This window comes from Perognathus longimembris, chromosome 3 (genome assembly GCF_023159225.1).
Source record: "Perognathus longimembris pacificus isolate PPM17 chromosome 3, ASM2315922v1, whole genome shotgun sequence".
Taxonomy (NCBI): domain Eukaryota; kingdom Metazoa; phylum Chordata; class Mammalia; order Rodentia; family Heteromyidae; genus Perognathus; species Perognathus longimembris.
Window position 1 is genome coordinate 94,900,364 of NC_063163.1, and position 20,820 is coordinate 94,921,183.

The 20,820-nt window shown below is 47.9% G+C and overlaps 2 protein-coding genes across 3 annotated transcripts; one reads left to right on the forward strand and one right to left on the reverse strand.

Moving 5' to 3' along the window:
- Window positions 1–453: 453 nt before the first annotated feature.
- On the reverse strand, window positions 454–4,062 carry Slc7a4 (solute carrier family 7 member 4). Its single transcript, XM_048340939.1, has 5 exons — window positions 4,020–4,062; window positions 2,324–3,316; window positions 1,315–1,955; window positions 981–1,089; window positions 454–858 (listed from the first exon to the last, which is right to left on the reverse strand). Exons 2-5 carry the CDS (start codon window positions 3,303–3,305, stop codon window positions 683–685), a joined length of 1,908 nt encoding a protein of 635 aa, XP_048196896.1. The 5' UTR covers window positions 3,306–3,316; window positions 4,020–4,062; the 3' UTR covers window positions 454–682.
- A 12,266-nt stretch (window positions 4,063–16,328) lies between these two features.
- On the forward strand, window positions 16,329–20,693 carry LOC125349353 (tubulin alpha-3 chain). Of its 2 annotated transcripts, none has more exons than XM_048343433.1 (4): window positions 16,329–16,551; window positions 17,496–17,644; window positions 17,884–18,564; window positions 20,309–20,693. In XM_048343433.1, exons 1-4 carry the CDS (start codon window positions 16,431–16,433, stop codon window positions 20,603–20,605), a joined length of 1,248 nt encoding a protein of 415 aa, XP_048199390.1. In that variant the 5' UTR covers window positions 16,329–16,430; the 3' UTR covers window positions 20,606–20,693. The 2 variants fall into 2 exon arrangements, with proteins under 2 accessions (XP_048199390.1, XP_048199391.1); XM_048343434.1 differs by having other exon boundaries at window positions 16,419–16,551; window positions 17,496–17,611.
- Window positions 20,694–20,820: the final 127 nt, after the last annotated feature.

Genomic DNA, 20,820 nt, shown 5'->3' on the forward strand with positions numbered 1-20,820 from the left:
AAAGAAGCCAGGGACAGTGCTCAGGCCCTGAGTTCAAGCCCCAGGACCAGCAAAAAATAAAAAAGAAGACCACAGTACATGTTGGCTGGCCACATGGCCAATAGAATAGTTATTATTATGTGTCCCTTGGACCTTTTCCCTGCGTATTCTTCCCTCACCTGTCCAGGTAGCCAGAAGTGCTAATAAATAGGAAGGCACTAGACAAAGAGTCTACCATGCCAGCACTAGCCAAGGCCCATCCCTAAAGACCAGCAGCTCTCCAGGCATTAGTGACTCACACCTGTAATCCTAGCTACTCAGGAGCCTGAGATCTGAGGATCCTGGTTTGAAGCCAGCTCGAGCAGGAAAGTCATGAGACTTATCTCCAATTAACCACTCAAATGCCAGAAGCAGAGATGTGGCTCAAGTAGTAGAATGCCAGCTTTGAGGGAAATAAAAGCTAAGGAGCAATGCCCAGGCCCTGAGTTCAAGCCCCAGCACTTGTGCACATACCCACACACAAAAGATAGCATCACAGTACCTAAGTCAGGTGGGTTCTAAGATCCTGAGAACATCCCTACCCCATCCTGAGCAGGCCTGCAAACCCAAGTTGTCCATGGCAAGTGGAGCCCCAGCTCTTCTTATTTCTCAAGGAAGTGAGGAATGCAGGGAAATTGCCAGTGGGCCTCACAGATAGGCCAAGCTACTCCATGCAGCCAGACTCCTGGGCTGCCTCCTGGCTAGCAGGCTGCACCGTCTCCACAGTCTCTTCCAGGCCACCGTTGGGGAATACTACATAGTGTGCAGTGGTCAGCTCTGGTGGTTCCCGCTGGTTCTCCTTGCTGTGCCAGATCCCATAGCCAAAATACACAGCAAGTCCTGTAGTGAGGGAGGGGATGTGAAATGAGCCTGAGGGCCAGATCCCAGCCCTGCCTTGTCCCTGCTCCTCCCACACCATGCAGTACTTGGGGGAATGTGCCTCTTAGCTTGACCTCACTCACCAATCAGCAGCCAGATGGCAAAACGCAGCCAAGTCAGGTAGCTTAGCTTGAGCATGAGGCAGATATTGAGGAGGATGCTCAGAGCTGGAGTCAAGGGCACCAAGGGGATCTAAAGGTATAAAAGTAAGGCAAGATGGGCTGCAGGATCTGTTAGCCCAGGGCCTGATTTCACAGAAATTCTACCCCAGTCTTTGGATACCTGTGGATCCTTACTATGCAAAAAGATGGGGGTAAGAGAGGCTAGATCGACCCCCTCAGCCCCATAAACCCTTTATTATCTGTAGGATGACAGAAGAGGCAGGGCCAAAGAGCTAGTGCTAGACAGAGGAAATACCTGGAAGGTGTCTCGCTGTTGCTGTTGCTGATAAGCCCCCAGGACAAGGAGGCTAAGCAGGAACACGACACCACTGATCACAAGCAGCAGGATGTAGGCCCACCGAGGGAAGTGCAGAGCTGAGTCCCCGAAGACTAGCACACAGCCTAGGGTAATGGCTGAGGCCACCAGGATGCCAAGGGCCCAAGTCACAGCAGGTCCAGGGCTGTATTCCTCCAGGAAGCTCAGGTAGGGCCTTAGGGATGGCCGCAGCTGCCCGGGCTCAGGGATGGAGGTCTGCACAGAACCCACTAGCTGTATGTGATCAGCAAACGAGTCATACTTCTTAGCTGTGGGGCTAGGGCTGGCCAGGCCTGGGGAACTGGGTGGAGAAACCTTCTGGAAGCGCAGTACTATGATGCTGGTGGCCACGAAAGTATAGGCCAGTAGAGTTCCAATGGACAGGAACTGGACCAGTGCCTCCAGGTCCAACAGCAGTGCAAGGAGAGCCATGAGGACCCCAAACACCAATATCCCCACCACAGGCACCTGTGTCCGAGGATGTACGCGGGCAAATATCTGGAAGAAGAGCCCATCAGCGGCCATGGCATAGACGATGCGGGGCAGCGAGAAAAGGTTGCTGAGTAGGACCGTGTTCATGGCTGCAGCAGAGTTGGGAAGGGGGCATTCGGTAAGGCAGAGGAGCTCATCAAGGGCTGCTATTGGAGGGGCAGGGGCCTAAGGGGGCTCTCTGGAGACATGGACATGAATTTAGGTTCTTAGAGAGTGAGTATAAATGTTTGGGGATGCTGGATTGTCACCCCCCCCCCAAATAGAACATTCCAGTTTAGAGAATCTGAAGGGAGCTGAGTGACACTGCCCCCAAAGGATTTGTAAGCTTATGCTCAGAGCTGACATTCCATGGACAATTTGTGGGGAACAGCACTCCATCCAGCCTGGATGGAAAAGCTCTGGAGGTCAGGCTCCCACTGCCCTGCTCCCTCCCACCTTATTCAAAAGAGTCACTTACCACAGATGGAGCCAGCTGCCACGATGAAGCCAGCCCAGCTGTATCCCCGCCTATAGAAGGCATCAGCAAGGGCAGAGTCTGGGTCCAAGGTGTGCCAGGGCACCATGAGTGTTAGCACAGTGGAGACGAGGATATAGGCACTAGCTGCCAGGCCAAGAGAGATGGCAATCGCCATAGGTACAGCCCTCCGTGGATTCTGGGCCTCCTCACTGGAGGCAGCAATGACATCAAAACCCACAAAGGCATAGAAACAGGTAGCGGTGCCTGCCATGATGCCAGAAAAGCCAAAAGGTGCAAAGCCACCTTCCTTAGGGCTCCAATTATGGGGACAGGCCAGGGCAAAGCCCAAGATGATGATGAAGAGGATGACAATTAGGCTGATGGCTGAAAAAGTGTGATTGAGCCAGGAAGAGACTCGGGCTCCACAGGAGACAAAGGCAGAAGCCACAAGTAAGATGCCAGCAGCCAGAAAATCTGGGTATTGAGCCAGAAAGGGCACCTGCCAGGCACCCACTTGAGATTCGGTAAAGTTGCGAATGCTGTGGCTAAAGATGGCATCCAAATAGCCACTCCAGGCACGGGCCACAGCAGCACCTCCAATGAGGTATTCCAGAAGCACATTCCAGCCAATGAGGAAGGCCCACACTTCACCCATGGATACATAGGTGAACAGGTACGCAGAGCCCGTGCGGGGCACACGGGCTCCGAATTCTGCATAGCATAGGGCAGCCAGCAGGGATGCCACAGCAGCTATAGCAAAAGACAAGAGCACAGCAGGCCCAGCTATGTCCTTAGCCACAGTGCCTGTGAGCACATAGAGACCGGAGCCTACCATGCCACCCACACCCAGCAGGGTCAGGTCCAGTGTGGAGAGGCAGCGATGCAGAGATGTCTCCATGCTGGAGTCCTCCAGTGGCTTCAGTCGATTCAGCTTCTGGCATAATTGAGCCAGCCTGGCAGTGCTGAACAGTCCCCGGGCCATGGTGCTGGGACCTAGGAGGGCCAGAGGGAAATGACAGGTTGTCCAGTCAGGTCCTGGCTAGCCTTGTGTCTCTTCTGGATTATCCACCCTGGGTTCACTCTCTTGACTCCACGAGGGGGGCGGGGGATCCAGGACGCCTGCACTTGAGGGTGTACTCAAAGACAAGGATGGGATGACAGAGATGGGAAGTCACAAGGAAGCCTGGAGATCCTGTCAGCCTCCTGGGCAGTGGAGGGGGCAGGGCAGAGCCTGACCTAGGCGCCTGCGAATCTGGCACTGAAAATAAAGAAGTGGCCCCAGAAAGTGAGAAAGGTTGGGAGCAGGTCCATGATCGATCAGAGCTCTAAGCCCCAGACGAAATGAGAGGCTTGGGAGGAGCTGGGCCTCCAGGACCCGGAACGGGAGCGGCTCTGGCAGTCGGGGCGTGGCCCAAGCCACTTGGCCTCCCAGAAGAACCGATCACCTCCACCACCAACCCCTGCTGCCAGGCTGGAATATCAGCTCACCAGGCCAGGAAAGCCGGGGCCCCAGATCTGGAGATCTGGAGGCTCGCGGCGCACTTGCCCCGAACCCCTACAAGCTGCCGCCTCGTCGTCGTAGCCTGCGCCGGGAGCTACCCACTAGCCAGGCGCACTGCCCTTGTCCCCAGACACCACAGTCTTTGCTTGCGATTGAGCTTCAGCCTAACCCCGAGCAAACCCCGCCACGACTCACCTGCTGTCGCCAGCCACCGCAGCCACCGCCGGCTCTGCGCGCAGTGCCCGCCCCCGCCAGCCAGCGAACCAACGCCGCCTGCGCGCAGGGCCCGCCCCCGCCTCCAACGCGCTGGATCGCTGCACACCGTCCCGTCCCCGCCCCCCCATCCCCGGAGCGGGGGTGGGGGGGGAAGGGGGCCCAGCCTCCCCCTCCTCCGCCATCACACACCTAAACCACCTCCGCCACGCACAACTTACCCGTGAAGACCAGAGGTCGCTCGCGTCCTAAGGTGTCTCTCTCATCCCACGCAACCAAAGGCGTGATTGGCCAAGGTCCAGGTCCAGCGATGTGCGGGGTAGGGGCGGGGTGGGCGTCTGGAAAGTACCTTCCTGCATGCACAGTGCGCTGAGGACCTAGGTCTGGCTAAGCCCCGCCCTGAACAATCCCCTGACTCCTCAGCTACAATGGGCTGGCTGGAAGCCACCCTCACACGTTGGTAAGAAAGTGTAGCCTTGTGTGAGAATGCTATGAAATGGCAGAGCTTGGGCAGGCTGTGCTGAGCCTCCTCCAGCTACAGATAATATCTTATAAGGAGACATGCAGCTGACCTCCTGGGACAGCTTGCAGACCTCTGTGTGTGTGTGTGTGTGTGTGTGTGTGTGTGTGTGCGCGCTTGCGTGTCCTCAAAGCCCCTTTGATGCCAACACAGCCTCTCCTAACCTAGGACCACCTAGCAAGTCCTGGAGGACCCCCAACAGCAATTCTTTAGAATAGCAGCTCTTTAGAGTTCAGGGTACTTCATGCCAGTCCCTATACCATGAATCCAGGAATGCTAAGTTGATTTAACATGAAAATCAGTGAATTATGCCATTCTAAGGGATAAAGAAAATAGAAAACAGCTGGGTGCCAGTGGCTGACACCTGTAATCCTGGCTGCTCAGGAGGTTGATGTCTGAGGATCCCAGCTCAAAACTAGCCTAGGCAGAAGTCTGTGAGATTCTTGTCTCCAACTAACCAGCAGGAAAAAAAAAAAAGGCAAAAATGGAGCTGTGGCTCGAATGGTAGACTGCTAGCCAAAAAGCTAAGAGACACTACCCAAGCTGAATTCATGTCCCAGTACACACACACACACACACACACACACACACACACACACAGAGAGAGAGAGAGAGAGAGAGAGAGAGAGAGAGAGAGAGAGAGAGAGAGAGAGAATAAAAACACAAACTTGGTTTGGAGGCGTAGCTCAAGTATTAGAGTTTGCCTAGGAAGTATAAGGTCATGAGTTCAAGTTTCAGTACTGCCAACAAACTAAACCAAAAGAAAGAAACCTGATAGGAAACAAAGTAAAGCTAGCTCTAATTACAGGTGAATATATATATATATTTTTTTTTAAGGAATCTACAAAAATATATTAAAACTAACAAATTCTGCAGAGTTTGTTATATATAAGATCAGTGTACACAAATCAGTTGTGTTTTTGTGCGCTACTAATGAACTATCCTGAAATAAAATTAAGAAAATAATTCTGGCTGGGAGCTGGTGGCTTATACATATAAACCTAGCTACTCAGGAGGCTGAGAAAAGCTAATGGACAGCATCCAGACCCTGAGTTTAAGCCCCAGGACTGTCACAAAACAAACACAACAAGAAATCCTGTGTATTTTTAAGAAATTATCAAGCTGATTTCAAAATTCATATGATATGGCAAGGAAGCTGGGAGTTGGTGGCTCATGCCTATAATGCTAGCTACTCGGGAGGCTGAGATCTGAGGACGACGTCTTTAAGCCAGTTCAGGCAGGAAAGTCTATCTCCAATTAACCACCAAAAAATGGAACATGGAGCTGTGGCTCTAGTTGGTAGAGTGCTACTGAGTGAAAAAAAAAATCAGGGATAGCATCCAGGCCCAGTGTTCAAGCCCCAAGACGACACCAAAAAGGCAAAAACACAAACAACAACAAAGAGATGGCAAAGAAAAGAACAGTATTAGAGATCCCTACTTCTTGATCTCTAAACTGACTACAAAATTATAATACTGTGGTGCTGACATATGGGTGGACATAGAAATAAATAACATAGACTTGAAAATCCAGAAATAAACCTTTACATTTATGGCCAAATGATTGTTTTTAATGGAGTTTATTTTATCAGAGAAGCTGTGAGTTCACAGCAGTATTGAGCAGAAAGTACAGAGAGTTCCCATCGACGTGCGGCCCCAGATACACAACGTGTCCACTATTGGTATCTAGCATCAGAGCAGCACATTTGTCACAACGGATGAACTTACATTGACTCATTGTTATCACCCACAGTCCCTAGTATATATTAGGTTTGAACTTTATGTTGCATCAAAGTTCTATGGGTTCTGGTAAGCATATCACGTCAGCTATAGAGGATTAGACTGTCACATAGTTTCACTGCCTTAAAGAACCCCCTGTGCCCCACCTGTTCATCCTGCCCTCCCCTAGTTCCTGGGAACCACTAATTGTGCATGTGTATGTGGGGTGTGTGTGTGTGTGTGTGTGTGTGTGTGTGTGTGAGACCGCATATGTGATGGTACTGGGGCTTGAACTCAGGACCTTGTTCTCTTGTTTACCTTTTTGCTGAAGTTTGGGATTCTACCACTTGAACCACAACCTCCACTTGTGGCTTTTTTGTGCTGGTCCAGAGGCTTGAACTCAGGGCCTGGATGCTGTCCCTGAGTTTTATTTGCTTAAGGCTAGCACTCTACCAGTTGAGCTACAACTCTACTTTTGGCTTTTTTTGGTGGTTAGTTGGAGATAAGAGAATTACAGACTTTTCATGTCTGGGCTGGCTTCTTTGAACCTCGATCCTCAGAGCTGAATAGCTAGGATTATGGTATGAGCCACTGGTGCCTAGCTCTTTTTGTACTTCAACCCTGACAATAGCAACTTTTGTTCCCATCTGCTCCATCCCTTGCTAGTGGTGAATTCCTCCTTCTCAAGAGTTCTTGCAGCCTGTATGTTAAAAACTGACCCTGGATACCTGAATGCAGCCCACTTCTGGTTTTCCAAATACCTTCCCTGCTACGTGCTGGTGGCTCAGGAGACTGAGATCAGAGGATCACAGTTCAAAGCCAGCCTGGGCAGGAAAGTCTGTGAGACTGTTTTCTCTAATAAACTACTCAGAAAAGGCTGGAAGTGGTGCTGTGGCTCAAGTGGTAGAGCACTAGCCTTGAGCAAAAGAAGCTCAGGGACAGCGCCCAGGGCCAGAGTTCAAGCCCTAAGAATGGCAAAAAACAAAACAAAACAAAACCTTTCCTGATCCTTGTAAAACCTAGACCATATCCTTTCTTATCTGCAAGAGCAAAGAGGAATAGGGAACCAGAGAAATATATTTTACTAAACCCATTGTGGCAGAGGGAGATGTTGTTCAAATCCAGAACTTTTTTTTTTTTTTTTTTTTGGCCAGTCCTGGGGCTTGGACTCAGGGCCTGAGCACTGTCCCTGGCTTCTTTTTTGCTCAAGGTTAGCACTCTGCCACTTGGGCCACAGCGCCACTTCTGGCCGTTTTCTGTATATGTGGTGCTGGGGAATTGAACCCAGGGTCTCATGTACAGGAGGCAAGCACTCTTGCCACTAGGCCATATCCCCAGCCCCAGAACATATTTTTTTTTTAACAATGTGTGTGCATGTGGTACATGTGAGGCTTGAAATTAGGGTCTTGGTGTTGTTTTTTCCTTAAGGCTAATGCTCTACTGCTTGAATCACAGCTTCATTTCCATTTCGTTTTGCTGGCTTTTGGAGATAAGAGTCTCATAAACTTTCCTGCTAGATCTGGCTCCTGAACAGCGATCCTCAAATCTCAGCCTCCTGAATAGCTAGGATTATAGACCTGAGCCATTGGCTTTTGATTTGCATTTTCTTCATGGTTAGTGATGGTAAACTTTTTTTGTATGTGCCAGTCCTGGGGCTTGAACTCAGGGCCTGGGCACTGTCCCTGAGCTTTTTTTTTTTTTTTTCTTTCCACTTACATGTTTTATTTGGAAATTTTTATACCAGAACAATGAAATTAAATTTTAGAGACAATGGATATCATTAGTTTAGTTACCATCAGTTTATTATAAAAAGGAGATAGGGAAATTATTTACATGATGAAAGATCTCAGAACTTTTCCATGGAATGGGCAGCTTCACATGCCATTTCATACTTCCCAAGAACGTCCACCCCCTAACTGGCTGAATCTTTCCACCCTTTCCTTTAGAGCCCGATCCCACTATCGTGGCTTGTAGTATTTTTCCTTGAGACTTTTCTGGAGGCATAATGCCTCCCTTGGTTATAGTTTCAGCTTCACTCCTTTCGACTAACACTCGGTCAGAGGAAAAAATTTCCTAAATGCATTTCCTGAGCTTCTTTCCCCACCCCCACCCCCCTCAGGGCTAGCATGCTACCTACCACTTGAGCCATAGTGCCACTTCCAGCTTTTTCTGTTTATGTGATACTGAGGAATCCAACCCAGGGCTTCATGTATGCTAGGCAAGCACTCTACCACTGAACCACATTCCCAGCCCTGGTTAACTTTTCTTTATAAGCCATTTGTACTTCTGAGAACTGTCTGATCAGTTCACATTCCTATTTACCACACCTATGTCTTTATAAACAGTATTTCCTTTATCTATTTCTCTTTTTTCTGTAGTACTGGGGATGGAACCCAAGACCCTATGCATATATAACAAATGCTCTGCTTACTGAGCTCATCCCCAAACTTCCATTTTATTATTTTTGTTCTCCTTCCCTTTCCCCCTCCCTTCCTCTCTTTTTTCTTCCCTTTTTTCTTTCACTCTTTTTGCTATATAGTCCTGACTGGCCTTGAACTCACTACCTACTGCTTCTACCTTCTGAGTGCTGGGATTACAGATGTGTACCTCAATGCTCAATTCATTCTTTTGCAATATATGGTCTTTATGTTTATTTCCTTTATCATCTTATCTCCTCTGTGAAAATTCCAGATCCTATGGGTTAGTACCTAAAATAACTAAAAGACACTTTAAATAAAAAATAGAGTCAATGAATTTTATAAAGTTACTCTGGTATATTGGTGAGTTAAGTTAAAAGTACCAGAGAAACAATAGATATGGAACAATCGTCATCACTTTCTTGCTATTTCTTAGAAGCAGATGAAATTCCCATGTGAAAGACACACCATCCTTACTCTCAAGGTCAAGAACTTAACATGAGAGAATTTTGTACAGCCTTTGCTAAAATAAAATAAAATAACTCTTATCCGTAAGCCTTCCACATAGTTTAGTTGCTTCTTCATAACCCACTATTCTTTGCCCAATTGAGTATAGAAGTAGCTACTTCTTGAGGCCTTTATATGCATCTGAGGACTCCTGTACCACATTAAACTGGTGTCAAGTAATTTTGAATTTTTTTTCCTCTGTTATTCTGCCTTATGCAAGTTTAATTCTTAGGCTCAGCTGGGACTCTCAAAAGAAAGAAAATGGAATTTCTTTCACTGCTTCCCACAGCTTCTGGTGAGGAAGATGATTCCCCCTGGGCACTGGATTCTGGGAAAACTGACAAAGCCAGAAGAAAGAAAGAATTTTCTACAAAGTCAACACTACTGGATTCTGTCTGTAGTCCCTACTGGTGAGTGGAGGGGGAAGTTTTTCACTATCCCTTCCTTTGCAAATTTCTACCATCAGAAGAAATATACAAGAAGGAATTCTTTGAAGGGCTAGAGGGCATAGCTCAGGTAGTCAGTATCAAGGACAAAGCCCTGAGTTCAAGTCCCAGTACCACAAAAAGTGTTGAAGAGGATGAAAATAAAACAAATGATCTTTCTGGATGCCAGCAGCTCATACCTGTAATACTAGCTATGCAGGAGGCTGAGCTCTGAGGATAGTAATTCGAAGCCAGCCTAGGCAGCCAAGTCCATGAAATTCTTATTTCCAATTAGACACTAAAAAAGGCAGAAGTAGAGCTATGGCTCAAGTGACAGAGCTTAAGCCTTGAGTATAAAAGCTCAGGGACAGTACTTAGGCCCTAAATTCAAGCCCCAGAACCAGCATGCACACATAGACACACAGGCACACAGACACACACAATTGATCTTAATTGGTCAAGTAAACCAAATTAAAATATTTTTGAAAATGGGCTTTAATATAAAAATTGAACTGATGCAAAACTGAGGTTTTCTCTACTGAGAGAACAGCATTTTTGTTTTTGTCTTTTCTCTTCCTCCTCCTGAACTGGGGATAGAATCCAGGATCTTAAAACCACTAGTACTTTATCACCTGAGCTACCCTCCCAGCCTCTAAAAGGACAGATTGCGTTTTGCTTTTTAAATCTTGATTTTTTTTTTTTTTTTGGGCCAGTCCTGGGCCTTGGACTCAGGGCCTGAGCACTGTCCCTGGCTTCTTCCCGCTCAAGGCTAGCACTCTGCCACTTGAGCCACAGCGCCGCTTCTGGCCGTTTTCTGTATATGTGGTGCTGGGGAATCGAACCTAGGGCCTCGTGTATCCGAGGCAGGCATTCTTGCCACTAGGCTATATCCCCAGCCCCTACTTTTTAAATCTTGAGTGTTAGTCTCCACATACTAAAAAAAGTTATGAAACATTTTTCTTTACCTTTTATATGATCTGCCTGAAAAACAAAGATTTTATTTCTTATTAATTTCTTGTGTATCATGTTCTCTTTTTATCAGGTATTTGGTTACTTGAAAGAATGGGGCCTTTTCTTTTCTTTTGTGAAGGTCTGTGGCTGTCCCTGAGCTTTTCTGTTCAAGAGTAGCACTCTACCACTTGAGTCACAACTCCATTTTCAGCCTTTTTTTTTGGTAGTTTATTGGAGATAAACTCACATGCTTTGAACTGTGATCCTCAGATCTCAGTCTCTTGAGTAGCTAGTATATTACAGGCATTAGCCACTGGCACCCAGCTGGAATCTTTTCTTTGAAAAATTGTTATTATAAAAGGGATGTATAGAAGGGTTAAATTACATAAGTCAGATAAAGAATACATTTCTTTTTGGACAGTGTCACTCCTTCCCTTGCTCTCTCCCAGTTTTTCCCTTCTGTCCCCATCTGCAAGTTGTACAGTTCATTTTCCATATAGTGTCTAGTGAGTACCACTGCTGCATTTGCTCACCCTTTGTCCCTCCATTTCTGTGTGCCCCCTTACCCTCCCAAAGTCAAATAAACAAATAAGACAAAAAGAAAACAGTAACAGTGGTGAAGAGAAAAAAAACTCATTTCCATTTCCTGAAGTTCACTTTGATAAATATTATTTTATACGATCAGAAGCACATATGCATTGCACATTTGTGTTCCTCCTCTAAGAGTATCCTCCTTTGGGCACTTGTGTGTGAATGCCTAGAGTCCTGTATAATATATATATATATATATATATATATATATATATTTCCCAGTGTATCTATCCTCCCCATATGAGAAAAAATGCACCATTTCTGTCTCTGAACTTGGCTTACCTCATTTAATATGATTTGTTCATCCATTTTCCTGCAAAAAAAAACCCCACATAATTCTTTCTAATAGCTGTGTAAAATCCCATTTTGTATAAGTACCTCATTTTCTGGATCCACTCATCTATTTTAGAGTGCTGGGCTGTTTTCATAACTTGGCTATTGTGAATAGTACAGCAATGGACATGGATGTGCAAATGTCTTTGTGATACCCTGGCTTGCGATGTTCTGGGTAAATGCCCAGAAGTGGTATGGCTGGGACTTTTCTGCCCGGGCTAGCTTCGAACCACGATCCTCAGACCTCAGCCTCCAGAGGAGCTAGGATCACAGGCATGTGCATCGGGCGCCAGGCTTGTTAAACGAACTTTTTATTCCTGGGTACGTCTTGAACCATGATAGCGGCCATCTCTGCCTCTCCAGTAGTTAGGATTCACGATGTGCGTTTTCTACAAGCGATGTACATGTGGGGCCCCACATTGCCCCTCTCCCCTAAGCAGAGCTTCTTCTTGGCCTCCTGGCTATTTCGTGTTCGGCTTCTCAATAGGCCCCACTTCTGCGTGCCACCACAGGACTCAAAAGATCAGAGGTCACCCCTTGAGCCGCAAACTACAACCAATCAGAAGGAACAGATTGGCGGTCAAGGTAGGTGGCCAATCAAGATTGAAGTTTAAACCTACGGTCCGCCCTAAAGCCGTGAGAACCAATAGTAGTCGCGCAGGCCGTGAGCCAATCAGGACGCGGTGTGCTGCGGGGGCGCCAGGCGGTTGGGCACGTGGCGTCCGACGGAGAGGAGGTGAGAACGCGGTGTGCTACCGGGAGGAAACCATGGTAAGCGGTGCGCTGGCGGGACTTGGGGCGGGCTGGGAAGGGCGGCAGCGCTGTGCGGAACCTGCTGTGGCCACTGGGAGCGGGCAAGGCTGTGCAGGACGCTTCCGGGTGGCGTGAGTTTGCGGTGGCACTAGGCGCCCGCAGCAGGTGCCCGCTGCCCTCGGCTTTCTCCCTGCCGTCCTGGTCCCAGCCAGCATCTCATTCGAGCTTCTGTTTCCAAAGCAATTCAAAGTGGTTTGCGAAAAAATCAGAATTTACAAAAACAGGCAGTTTTTTTGTTTTTATAAATCAGGTTTCAACATAAGATGGATAAGAAACGGCACATGCTGGGAAATGTGACCATGTTTTTTCCGTGTGTGTGTGCGTGTGTGTGCATGCACACTGGGTATGTGTGTGTTCCAGGGCTTGAACTCAGGGTCTGAGCACTGTCCCTTAGCTTTCTGCTCAAGGCTAGCACTCTACCATGTGAGCCACAGCTCCAATCTGGCTTTTTGGTGGTTGATTGGAGAAGAGTCTCAAGAACTTTCCTGCTCAGGTTGGCTTCAAATCGTGATCCTCAGATCTCAACCTCCTGAGCAGCTAGGATAACAGACATGAGCCAAGGGAGGCTCCCCCTCCACAAATAAAGGGGAGGGGCTTTCCATAACTTTCTGCCCGAGCTAGCTTTGAACCAGGATCCCTATCTCTGCCTTACTGGGATTAAAGGTGTGAGCCACCAAGACAGATGGCTTCTGCCTTTTTGTTTTGTTTTTGCCAGTTTGAGGCTTGAACTCAGGGCCTGGGCACTATCTCTTAGCTTTTCCCATTCAAGGCTGGCATTCTACCCTTGAGCCACAACTCCACTTCCAGCTTTTTGGTGGTTAATTGGAGATAAGTGTCTCATAAACTTTTCAGCTCTGGCTAGTTTTGAACTGAGATCTTCAGATCTCAACCTCCTGAGTTGTTAGGACTACAGGTATGAGCCATCAACACTTGACAAGTTGTTCATTTTTATATCACCAGCTCATAGATGACTACTAGATAATTGGACTGACACATTGATCATTTTACACATCAATTAAATGCAATTAACACCTCGGTCATTATGTGTGCACATTTAAAATTAGTGCATATAAAAGATGGTCTTATATTGAGAGAGGCCCTTCTCCAATAATTTACATAGTCCAGCTCATTTCACTTGTCCCCAGTGAATTGAAGCTGATGGCCAGTCATTTCAATCTCAATTTTCTCTTCAAAGTAATGTTTATATAGTTTGGTAGCTTACAAACCACACAAGATATATAACTGCAATAACTCAGGCTTATGTTGGCATTTTCTTTCTATAAAAGTTGGTTTTGGAACTGGAGGCGAGACTCAAGTGGTAGAGTCCCCGCTGTAAGCAAAAAAGCCTAGTGAGAGCATGAGGCCTTGAGTTCAAGCCCCAGGACCAGCACGCGTGTGTACACACACACACACACACACACACACACACGTTGGTTTCAAGACATTAGGGGGAGGATGAGGGAGGGCACAGCATGGAATCAAGTCTCTTAACTATTTTTTTTTTTGCAAGTGAATTATTCTAAACCTAAAGGGAAAGTACTTTCTTTTACCCAGTTGGTTAAAAAAAAATTCCCAACCTTTGGAATTAGAATAAATTTGTGTATTTTATCATTTTTCGGAGCTGCTATTTTAAGCAAAGGTCTTTAAAAATGGAGGGAGAGGGCTGATGGGGATGGGAGGGAAAAACTGGGAGAGAGTGAAGGAAGGGGTGACATTGTCCAAAAGGAAATGTACTCATTATTTGACTTATGTTACCGTAACCTCTCTGTATATTGCCGTTATAAGAACAGTTCAAAAAATTTAAATGTAGAGCAGGGCACAGGTAACTCACATCTGTAATCTTAACTGTTTTGGATTGAGGTCCAAAGCCAGCCCAGCAGAAAAGTCTGTAAGACTCTTATCTCCATTAACTTCCAGAAAACCAGAAGTGGCACTGTGGCTCAAATGGTAGAGCTCTAGCCTTGGGCTGAAGAGCTCAGGGACAGTGCCTAGGCCCAAAGTTCAAGTCCCATGGCCACCACCAACAACAAAAAGATCTATTCATGCATTCTTTATTGGTAAGGCATGGTCTTCTCAATTTGAAAAGCTTAAATGACTTCAGAAGTTCATAGCCAGGCATTGTGGTGTATGTCTCTAATCCCAGCTATTTTCAAGTACCTAACTGAGGCAGGGGGAAATCTCAGTTTAAAGGCAACCTGTGTTAACTAAATAAGACCTTGTTTCTAAATAAAAATTAATCTGAGCCAGGAGCAGGTGGTTCACGCCTGTAATCCTAGGTATTTAGGAGGCTGAGATCTGAGGATCGTGGTTTGAAGCCAGCCTGGGCAGAAAAGGCCATGCAACTCTTATCTCCAATTAACCACCAAAAAGATAGAAGTGGAGCTGTGGCTCAAGTAGTAAGTTGTAGTGTTGACTGTAAAAGTTAAGGGACATTGTCCTGGCTCTGAGTTCAACCTCAGACTGGCATTCACAAAAAAAGTTAATAGTAGGTTGAGAGGGGTTTGGGTTAATGATAGAGTATGTTTCTAATATATATGTGCAAGGCTGTGGGTTTTCCCTCCCCCATCTCCCAGTATCACACAGGCACACATAAACATATACACAAAAATTCAAATTCACAGTATTTAGTTGAATTGGATTGGCCTGCCTGGATTGTCTTCTAAGTTTGATCTTTAGCTCTTAGCCTCCTTCATAGCTAAAATTATAAGTATGAGCCATCATCACTTTACCACTGGCCAAACCTCCATCCCTTTTGACATTAGTTGTTTTTCAAACAGGATCTGAGTTTTTTGGGTATGTATGTGCCAGTACTGAAACTTGAACTCAAGGCCTCACACTCTTGCTCAACGTTTTCTACTTAAGGCTGGGGCTCTACCACTTGCACCATACCTCCACTTCTGGCTTTTTGCGTGTTAAGTGGAGATAAGAGTCTCAGATTATTCTGGTCAGGCTAGTTTGAACCTCAGTCTTCATATATCAGTCACTGCTACAGATATGAGTGACCAATGCCTTGTGGGTTCTTTTTTTTTTTTTCCTAGATAGTCCTGGACTTCAATCCTTCTGCCTGAGACCTCCCCTATCCATAGCTGGGAGCTTTTTTTTAATTTTATTTTGTGTGGATTCAGAACAGCCTTTAGACCTCATTTGGCCCTACTAGTAAGGACCTCATTCAGTGTTGTGTAAGTTAAAAGGTGATTAGGGAATCTGAAGCTTTTCCCCATACTGTGTGAACTCGAGAGATTTTTCCACCTGCCCCTGCTCTGGTGCCATCAGCTTCCTCACAACTAGCTAGGCAGCCTCTCATTTGCACAATAGTTTTTCCAGCTGTCTCTTGTCTGCTTTGTTCTGTGGTTTCTAGCTGTTCAGCCTCCTTGAAGTAGCATTTTTCTCTTCAGCTAGGGAGATGCCTGAGCTTTGTTTACCTTTCTTCTGCAGCAGCCCAGAAGCTCTGCAGGAGGTCTGGGGTGATCATGGGGGTACACTGTTCCCTTCTCTGTGGGATAAGCAAACTGTTCTCCTGTTGACAATTCTCTGAAACGTTGTTATTACTGGGTTGGGGATTAGCTCAGTGGAGAGCACTTGCCTAGCAAGGCCCTGAGTTGGATCCTTGGCTCTACCAAAAGAAAAGAGAAAGAGAGAGAAAGAGAAGAAAATAAAGCTGTTATTCCATAAATCATGTCTCATTTTCTAAACCATTACTTAAGGTAGGATAATCTAGTCCTTGAATTGCTTGTCTACTTATTTTATATTAATTTCAAACATATTTTGCTGATTGTTCAGAAGGTGAATTTATAATGGCTATTCCTGTTCATAGCTCAAGTATCCATGTTGGATAGGCCTGTGATTTGATATTAAAAAAAAACAACCCACTGGGAGTCAAAGTGTGCTGTCTTAGGAGCTCTTTATGAACCCAAATACAGTCTAAACACTCAATTATAACAAAATCTCACTAACGTTTTGTGCCATATCAGTTGCTTTGAAGATAAAGGTTTCCATGTTTGTGTTCTGGCTTCCAGCGCGAGTGCATCTCTATCCACGTGGGGCAGGCAGGGGTCCAGATTGGCAATGCCTGCTGGGAACTGTACTGCCTGGAGCATGGAATTCAACCCGATGGTCAAATGCCAAGTGACAAAACCATTGGTGGTGGGGATGACTCATTCAACACGTTCTTCAGCGAGACGGGGGCCGGCAAGCATGTGCCCAGAGCAGTGTTTGTGGACCTGGAGCCCACGGTGGTTGGTAGGTGCTCTAGCCCTGGAGGGAGGCCTTCCTGGGAGGGCAGGAACACCTCCACTCACCCCACGCAGGCCCCTGGAATCCTTCTGTAGAGAGGAGGGAACATGTGGCCCGAGGCTTCTAACATTGTTGGGGGAGAAGCTGAAAGGTTGCTGCCTGTGGGATGCAGGCTCCTAACTTAGGAAGCCCTGGCCTCAAAGGAAGCCGCTGTGCCCTCAGGAAGATGATAGGCCAAGAGTCCCTCCCGCTGCCTCTCGCTGGTCAGGGGCTGCTGCAGACTCTGGGGGCAGGAGCAGAGGGTTGGTTCCCCCTCATGCTGCAGTGGTGGCGCAGGACTCTTGGCTGGCTCTTAGCTATGAGGCAGCAGAGAACATCCCTATAGTTCCTCCAGATTGGAAGAGATAGAGAAAGCATGTCCCCCCTTACAGCCTGTGAGACCCAGGCCACATGGGGCGCTGCTAGTCACAATGACCTGTATGTGCCCAGTGTCTGAAGGAGTTGTAAGTTCCTCCCTTGGTGGTGGTTGCAGGTCAAACAAAGTCAGTTTCTGTCCAGCCACCCGTGTGAGCAAGTAAGAGCACTCCATTTGGCATTGGTACTGAGCTGCCTTTAGCTTCCTAGAGGGACGGATTGCTTTAGTGTGCTGGTGTGGTGGTGCACCCCTATATTCCCAGCACCTGGGGGCCTTGGTTGGGGGGATTGTGATCCTAGTCCTAGGTTCCCTATGGAGTTCTAAGTTAGTCTGGGCTATGTATCCAGACCTCATCTCAACCAACCAAACAAACAAATGGAGAAAAAGAAGTGAAAATGAAGACAAACAACATTAGGGAGTCACTGTTGACCTAGGAGGAACAGTGTGCGCTGTGCTGACTTGAGCCATCGCCAGCCAGCTGTCCCTCCTGGTGCGCAGAGGGACCTGAGCCTCAGCACACGCTTTCTCTCTGCAGACGAGGTGCGCACGGGCACATACAGGCAGCTCTTCCACCCAGAGCAGCTGATCACCGGGAAGGAAGACGCTGCCAATAACTATGCCAGAGGCCATTACACCATCGGCAAGGAGATTGTTGACCTGGTCCTGGACCGCATCCGCAAGCTGGTAGGGACGGCACGCGGGAGGCTGCGTGTGGACGCGGTTGGTGGGGAGAATGGGGCCTTGGGCTGGGGATGGGTCACTTTTACTATTCTCAGACTGGCATCGGGAGTCCAGCTGAGGGTGCACAGGTCTCCATGTCCAGGGTGTGGGTCCTCAGGCCGGTGCAGAGGGAAGGGAGGGAGCTTGGCTGGTGGTGCAGGCGCTGGCTCACATGGTATGGTGTGGCGTGGTTTTCCTCACAGGCGGATCTGTGCACGGGCCTGCAGGGCTTCCTCATCTTCCACAGCTTTGGGGGCGGCACCGGCTCTGGGTTCGCATCTCTGCTCATGGAGCGGCTCTCAGTGGACTATGGCAAGAAGTCCAAGCTGGAGTTTGCCATTTACCCAGCCCCCCAGGTTTCCACAGCTGTGGTGGAGCCCTACAACTCCATCCTGACCACCCACACGACTCTGGAACATTCCGACTGTGCCTTCATGGTAGACAACGAAGCCATCTATGACATCTGTCGGCGCAACCTGGACATTGAGCGTCCCACGTACACCAACCTCAATCGTCTGATCGGGCAGATTGTGTCGTCCATCACAGCCTCCCTGCGGTTCGACGGGGCCCTGAACGTGGACTTGACAGAGTTCCAGACCAACCTGGTGCCTTATCCCCGCATCCATTTCCCCCTGGCCACCTATGCCCCGGTCATCTCGGCCGAGAAAGCCTACCACGAGCAGCTGTCGGTGGCTGAGATCACCAACGCCTGCTTTGAGCCAGCCAATCAGATGGTCAAGTGTGATCCTCGGCATGGCAAGTATATGGCCTGCTGTATGTTGTACCGCGGGGACGTGGTCCCCAAAGATGTCAACGCGGCCATTGCCACCATCAAGACCAAGCGCACCATCCAGTTTGTGGACTGGTGCCCGACTGGATTTAAGGTAGGTCTGGGTGGTGGGAAGTCCCTATGCCTGTCAGTAAGCAGCAGACCTGCAGAATCATAGCCCTCATCCTTTTGGGACATTAACCTGTGTGTCGTTTCAATTTTATTATTTTTTTGTCAGTTGTGAAGCTTGAACTCGGGCCTGGTCACTATCTCTGAGCTCTTTCTGCACAAAGCCTAGTGCTCTACCACTTTGACCCACAGCACCACTTCCAGTTTTCTGGTGGTTAATTGGAGATAAGAGTGTCATGGAGGCTGGTAATATGGCCTGGTGGCAAGAGCACTTGCCTCATATACATGCAGCCCTGGGTTTGATTCCCCAGCACCACATATATAGAAAATGGCCAGAAGTGGCGCTGTGGCTCAAGTGGTAGAGTGCTAGCCTTGAGCAAAAAGAAGCCAAGGGACAGTGCTCAGGCCCTGAGTCCAAGGCCCACAACTGGCCAAAAAAAAAAAGTGTCATGGACTCTCTTGCCCTGACTGGCTTTCAACTGTGATCCTTAGATCTCAGCCTCCTGAGTAGATGGGATTACAGGTGTAAGCCACCAGCAGCTGGCTAGTACATGTAAGAATTCCATTAAAATTTTGGTGATTTGTGTAATGGTGTAAGTGTGGGGGGTGGTATGTATATACCACATTCATTCACACAAATACATTCATACATACAGTCTTGGGCCTTGAACTCAGGGCCTGAGCACTGTCCCTTGGCTTCCTTTTGCTCAAGGCTAGCACTCTGCCACTTGAGCCACAGCGCCACTTCTGGCCGCTTTCTATATATGTGGTGCTGGGGAATCAAACCCACGGCTTCATGTATACAAGGCAAGCACTCTTGCCACTAGACCATATTCCCAGCCCCCTGGTTACCATCTTCCAGATAGAGGATAGCATGGTTGTCAGAATAGCTCATTTTTTCAATTAAGGTTTGGACTGAGTGCAACCCTGTCCATTCCTTCACTTAGGGATTATCCATGGCTGCTTTGTCATACATTAGGTAGGTCGAACAGTTGTGATAAAGAACCTTAATCCTGGAATTTGTAGACAATCCTTTTGCAAACAAGTTAGCTTGTTCCTGGGTCTCGTTGACCCTACACAGTGCATATCTCCTGATTCTGAAACTTGGAATGTCTGCTATTTGGTCTCTTCAGTGCCACCTCTGCCCCTGCTTATCGCCAAAGTAGGTTACTTCCTGACACTATGGTAGCAGCTTCCTATCACCTCTGGCCTTTGTCACCTTTGTATTTGTCTGCCCGCCTTAGAGGCTTGCTTGGTAATCAGCAGGTTGGGACAGTCTTCTCTGGGGGCCCTGCTGTTTTATTCAGTACTTGGAGTGTATTAAACTGGAGGTTTCTAGTACAGAAATTCATTGCCATCTTATTGAAGTTTGTGGAAGAAAGAACCCACAAAGAATATAAGGCAGGGCATATGTTTCAGAGGTGCTCTGCTGGGCACCTATCAAATGACATAGTTGCTGGGACACAGCTCTCATGCCACTTGGGACCCAGCCAGAATGACCCAACTCCAAGGCTCCTCTTTCCCTGCATTTACCCTCTCAGGACCTATCCACCTGCTGTCATGATCCATGTCTTAGCACAAAGGAAATCCCAAGCCTGTTTGCAGGCGGCACCAAGGATTCTCCCCCAGTCATGGGAGTGCACCTACAGTGTCTTCTGTTTAAGAAACAGTGGGTACCACTTCTGGGCTTGATATAGGCTTCATGGGCTGCTTGCTTTCTTCTCTTATAGGTGGGCATTAACTACCAGCCCCCCACTGTGGTCCCTGGGGGAGACCTGGCGAAGGTGCAGCGGGCCGTGTGCATGCTGAGCAACACCACTGCCATAGCCGAGGCCTGGGCTCGCCTGGACCATAAGTTCGACCTCATGTATGCCAAGCGGGCCTTTGTGCACTGGTACGTGGGCGAAGGCATGGAGGAAGGGGAGTTCTCCGAGGCCCGGGAGGACCTGGCAGCGTTGGAGAAGGATTATGAAGAGGTTGGCGTGGATTCCGTGGAAGCAGAGGCTGAAGAAGGGGAGGAATACTGAGAGCCAGGGTGTTGGCAGGTGTTTCTCTCCTCTGACTCCTGCCACTTATCAGCATGGCTGACTTCGAATTGTTTGCGATTAAAGTTTCTGCATAAACCCCAAATCTCCTGTTGCCTGTCTCTGCCCACAGAATGGACAAGTTCTCCAAGCAACATAGAAAGCTGGTATAAGCGCCACTGAAGAGGGTCTTGGGAAAGCACTGTTCAGTGGAGTTG

Coding starts and splice junctions, on each gene's coding strand:
- LOC125349353 (XM_048343433.1), top strand. CDS start 16,431: ATGCCAAGTGACAAAACCATTGGTGGTGGGGATGACTCATTCAACACG. Junction 16,552..17,495: donor CCTGGAGCCCACGGTGGTTG/GTAGGTGCTCTA, acceptor TTCTCTCTGCAG/ACGAGGTGCGCACGGGCACA. Junction 18,565..20,308: donor GGTGCCCGACTGGATTTAAG/GTAGGTCTGGGT, acceptor CTTCTCTTATAG/GTGGGCATTAACTACCAGCC.
- Slc7a4 (XM_048340939.1), bottom strand. CDS start 3,305: ATGGCCCGGGGACTGTTCAGCACTGCCAGGCTGGCTCAATTATGCCAG. Junction 1,956..2,323: donor GGCAGCTGGCTCCATCTGTG/GTAAGTGACTCT, acceptor ACTCTGCTGCAG/CCATGAACACGGTCCTACTC. Junction 1,090..1,314: donor AACAGCGAGACACCTTCCAG/GTATTTCCTCTG, acceptor TTATACCTTTAG/ATCCCCTTGGTGCCCTTGAC.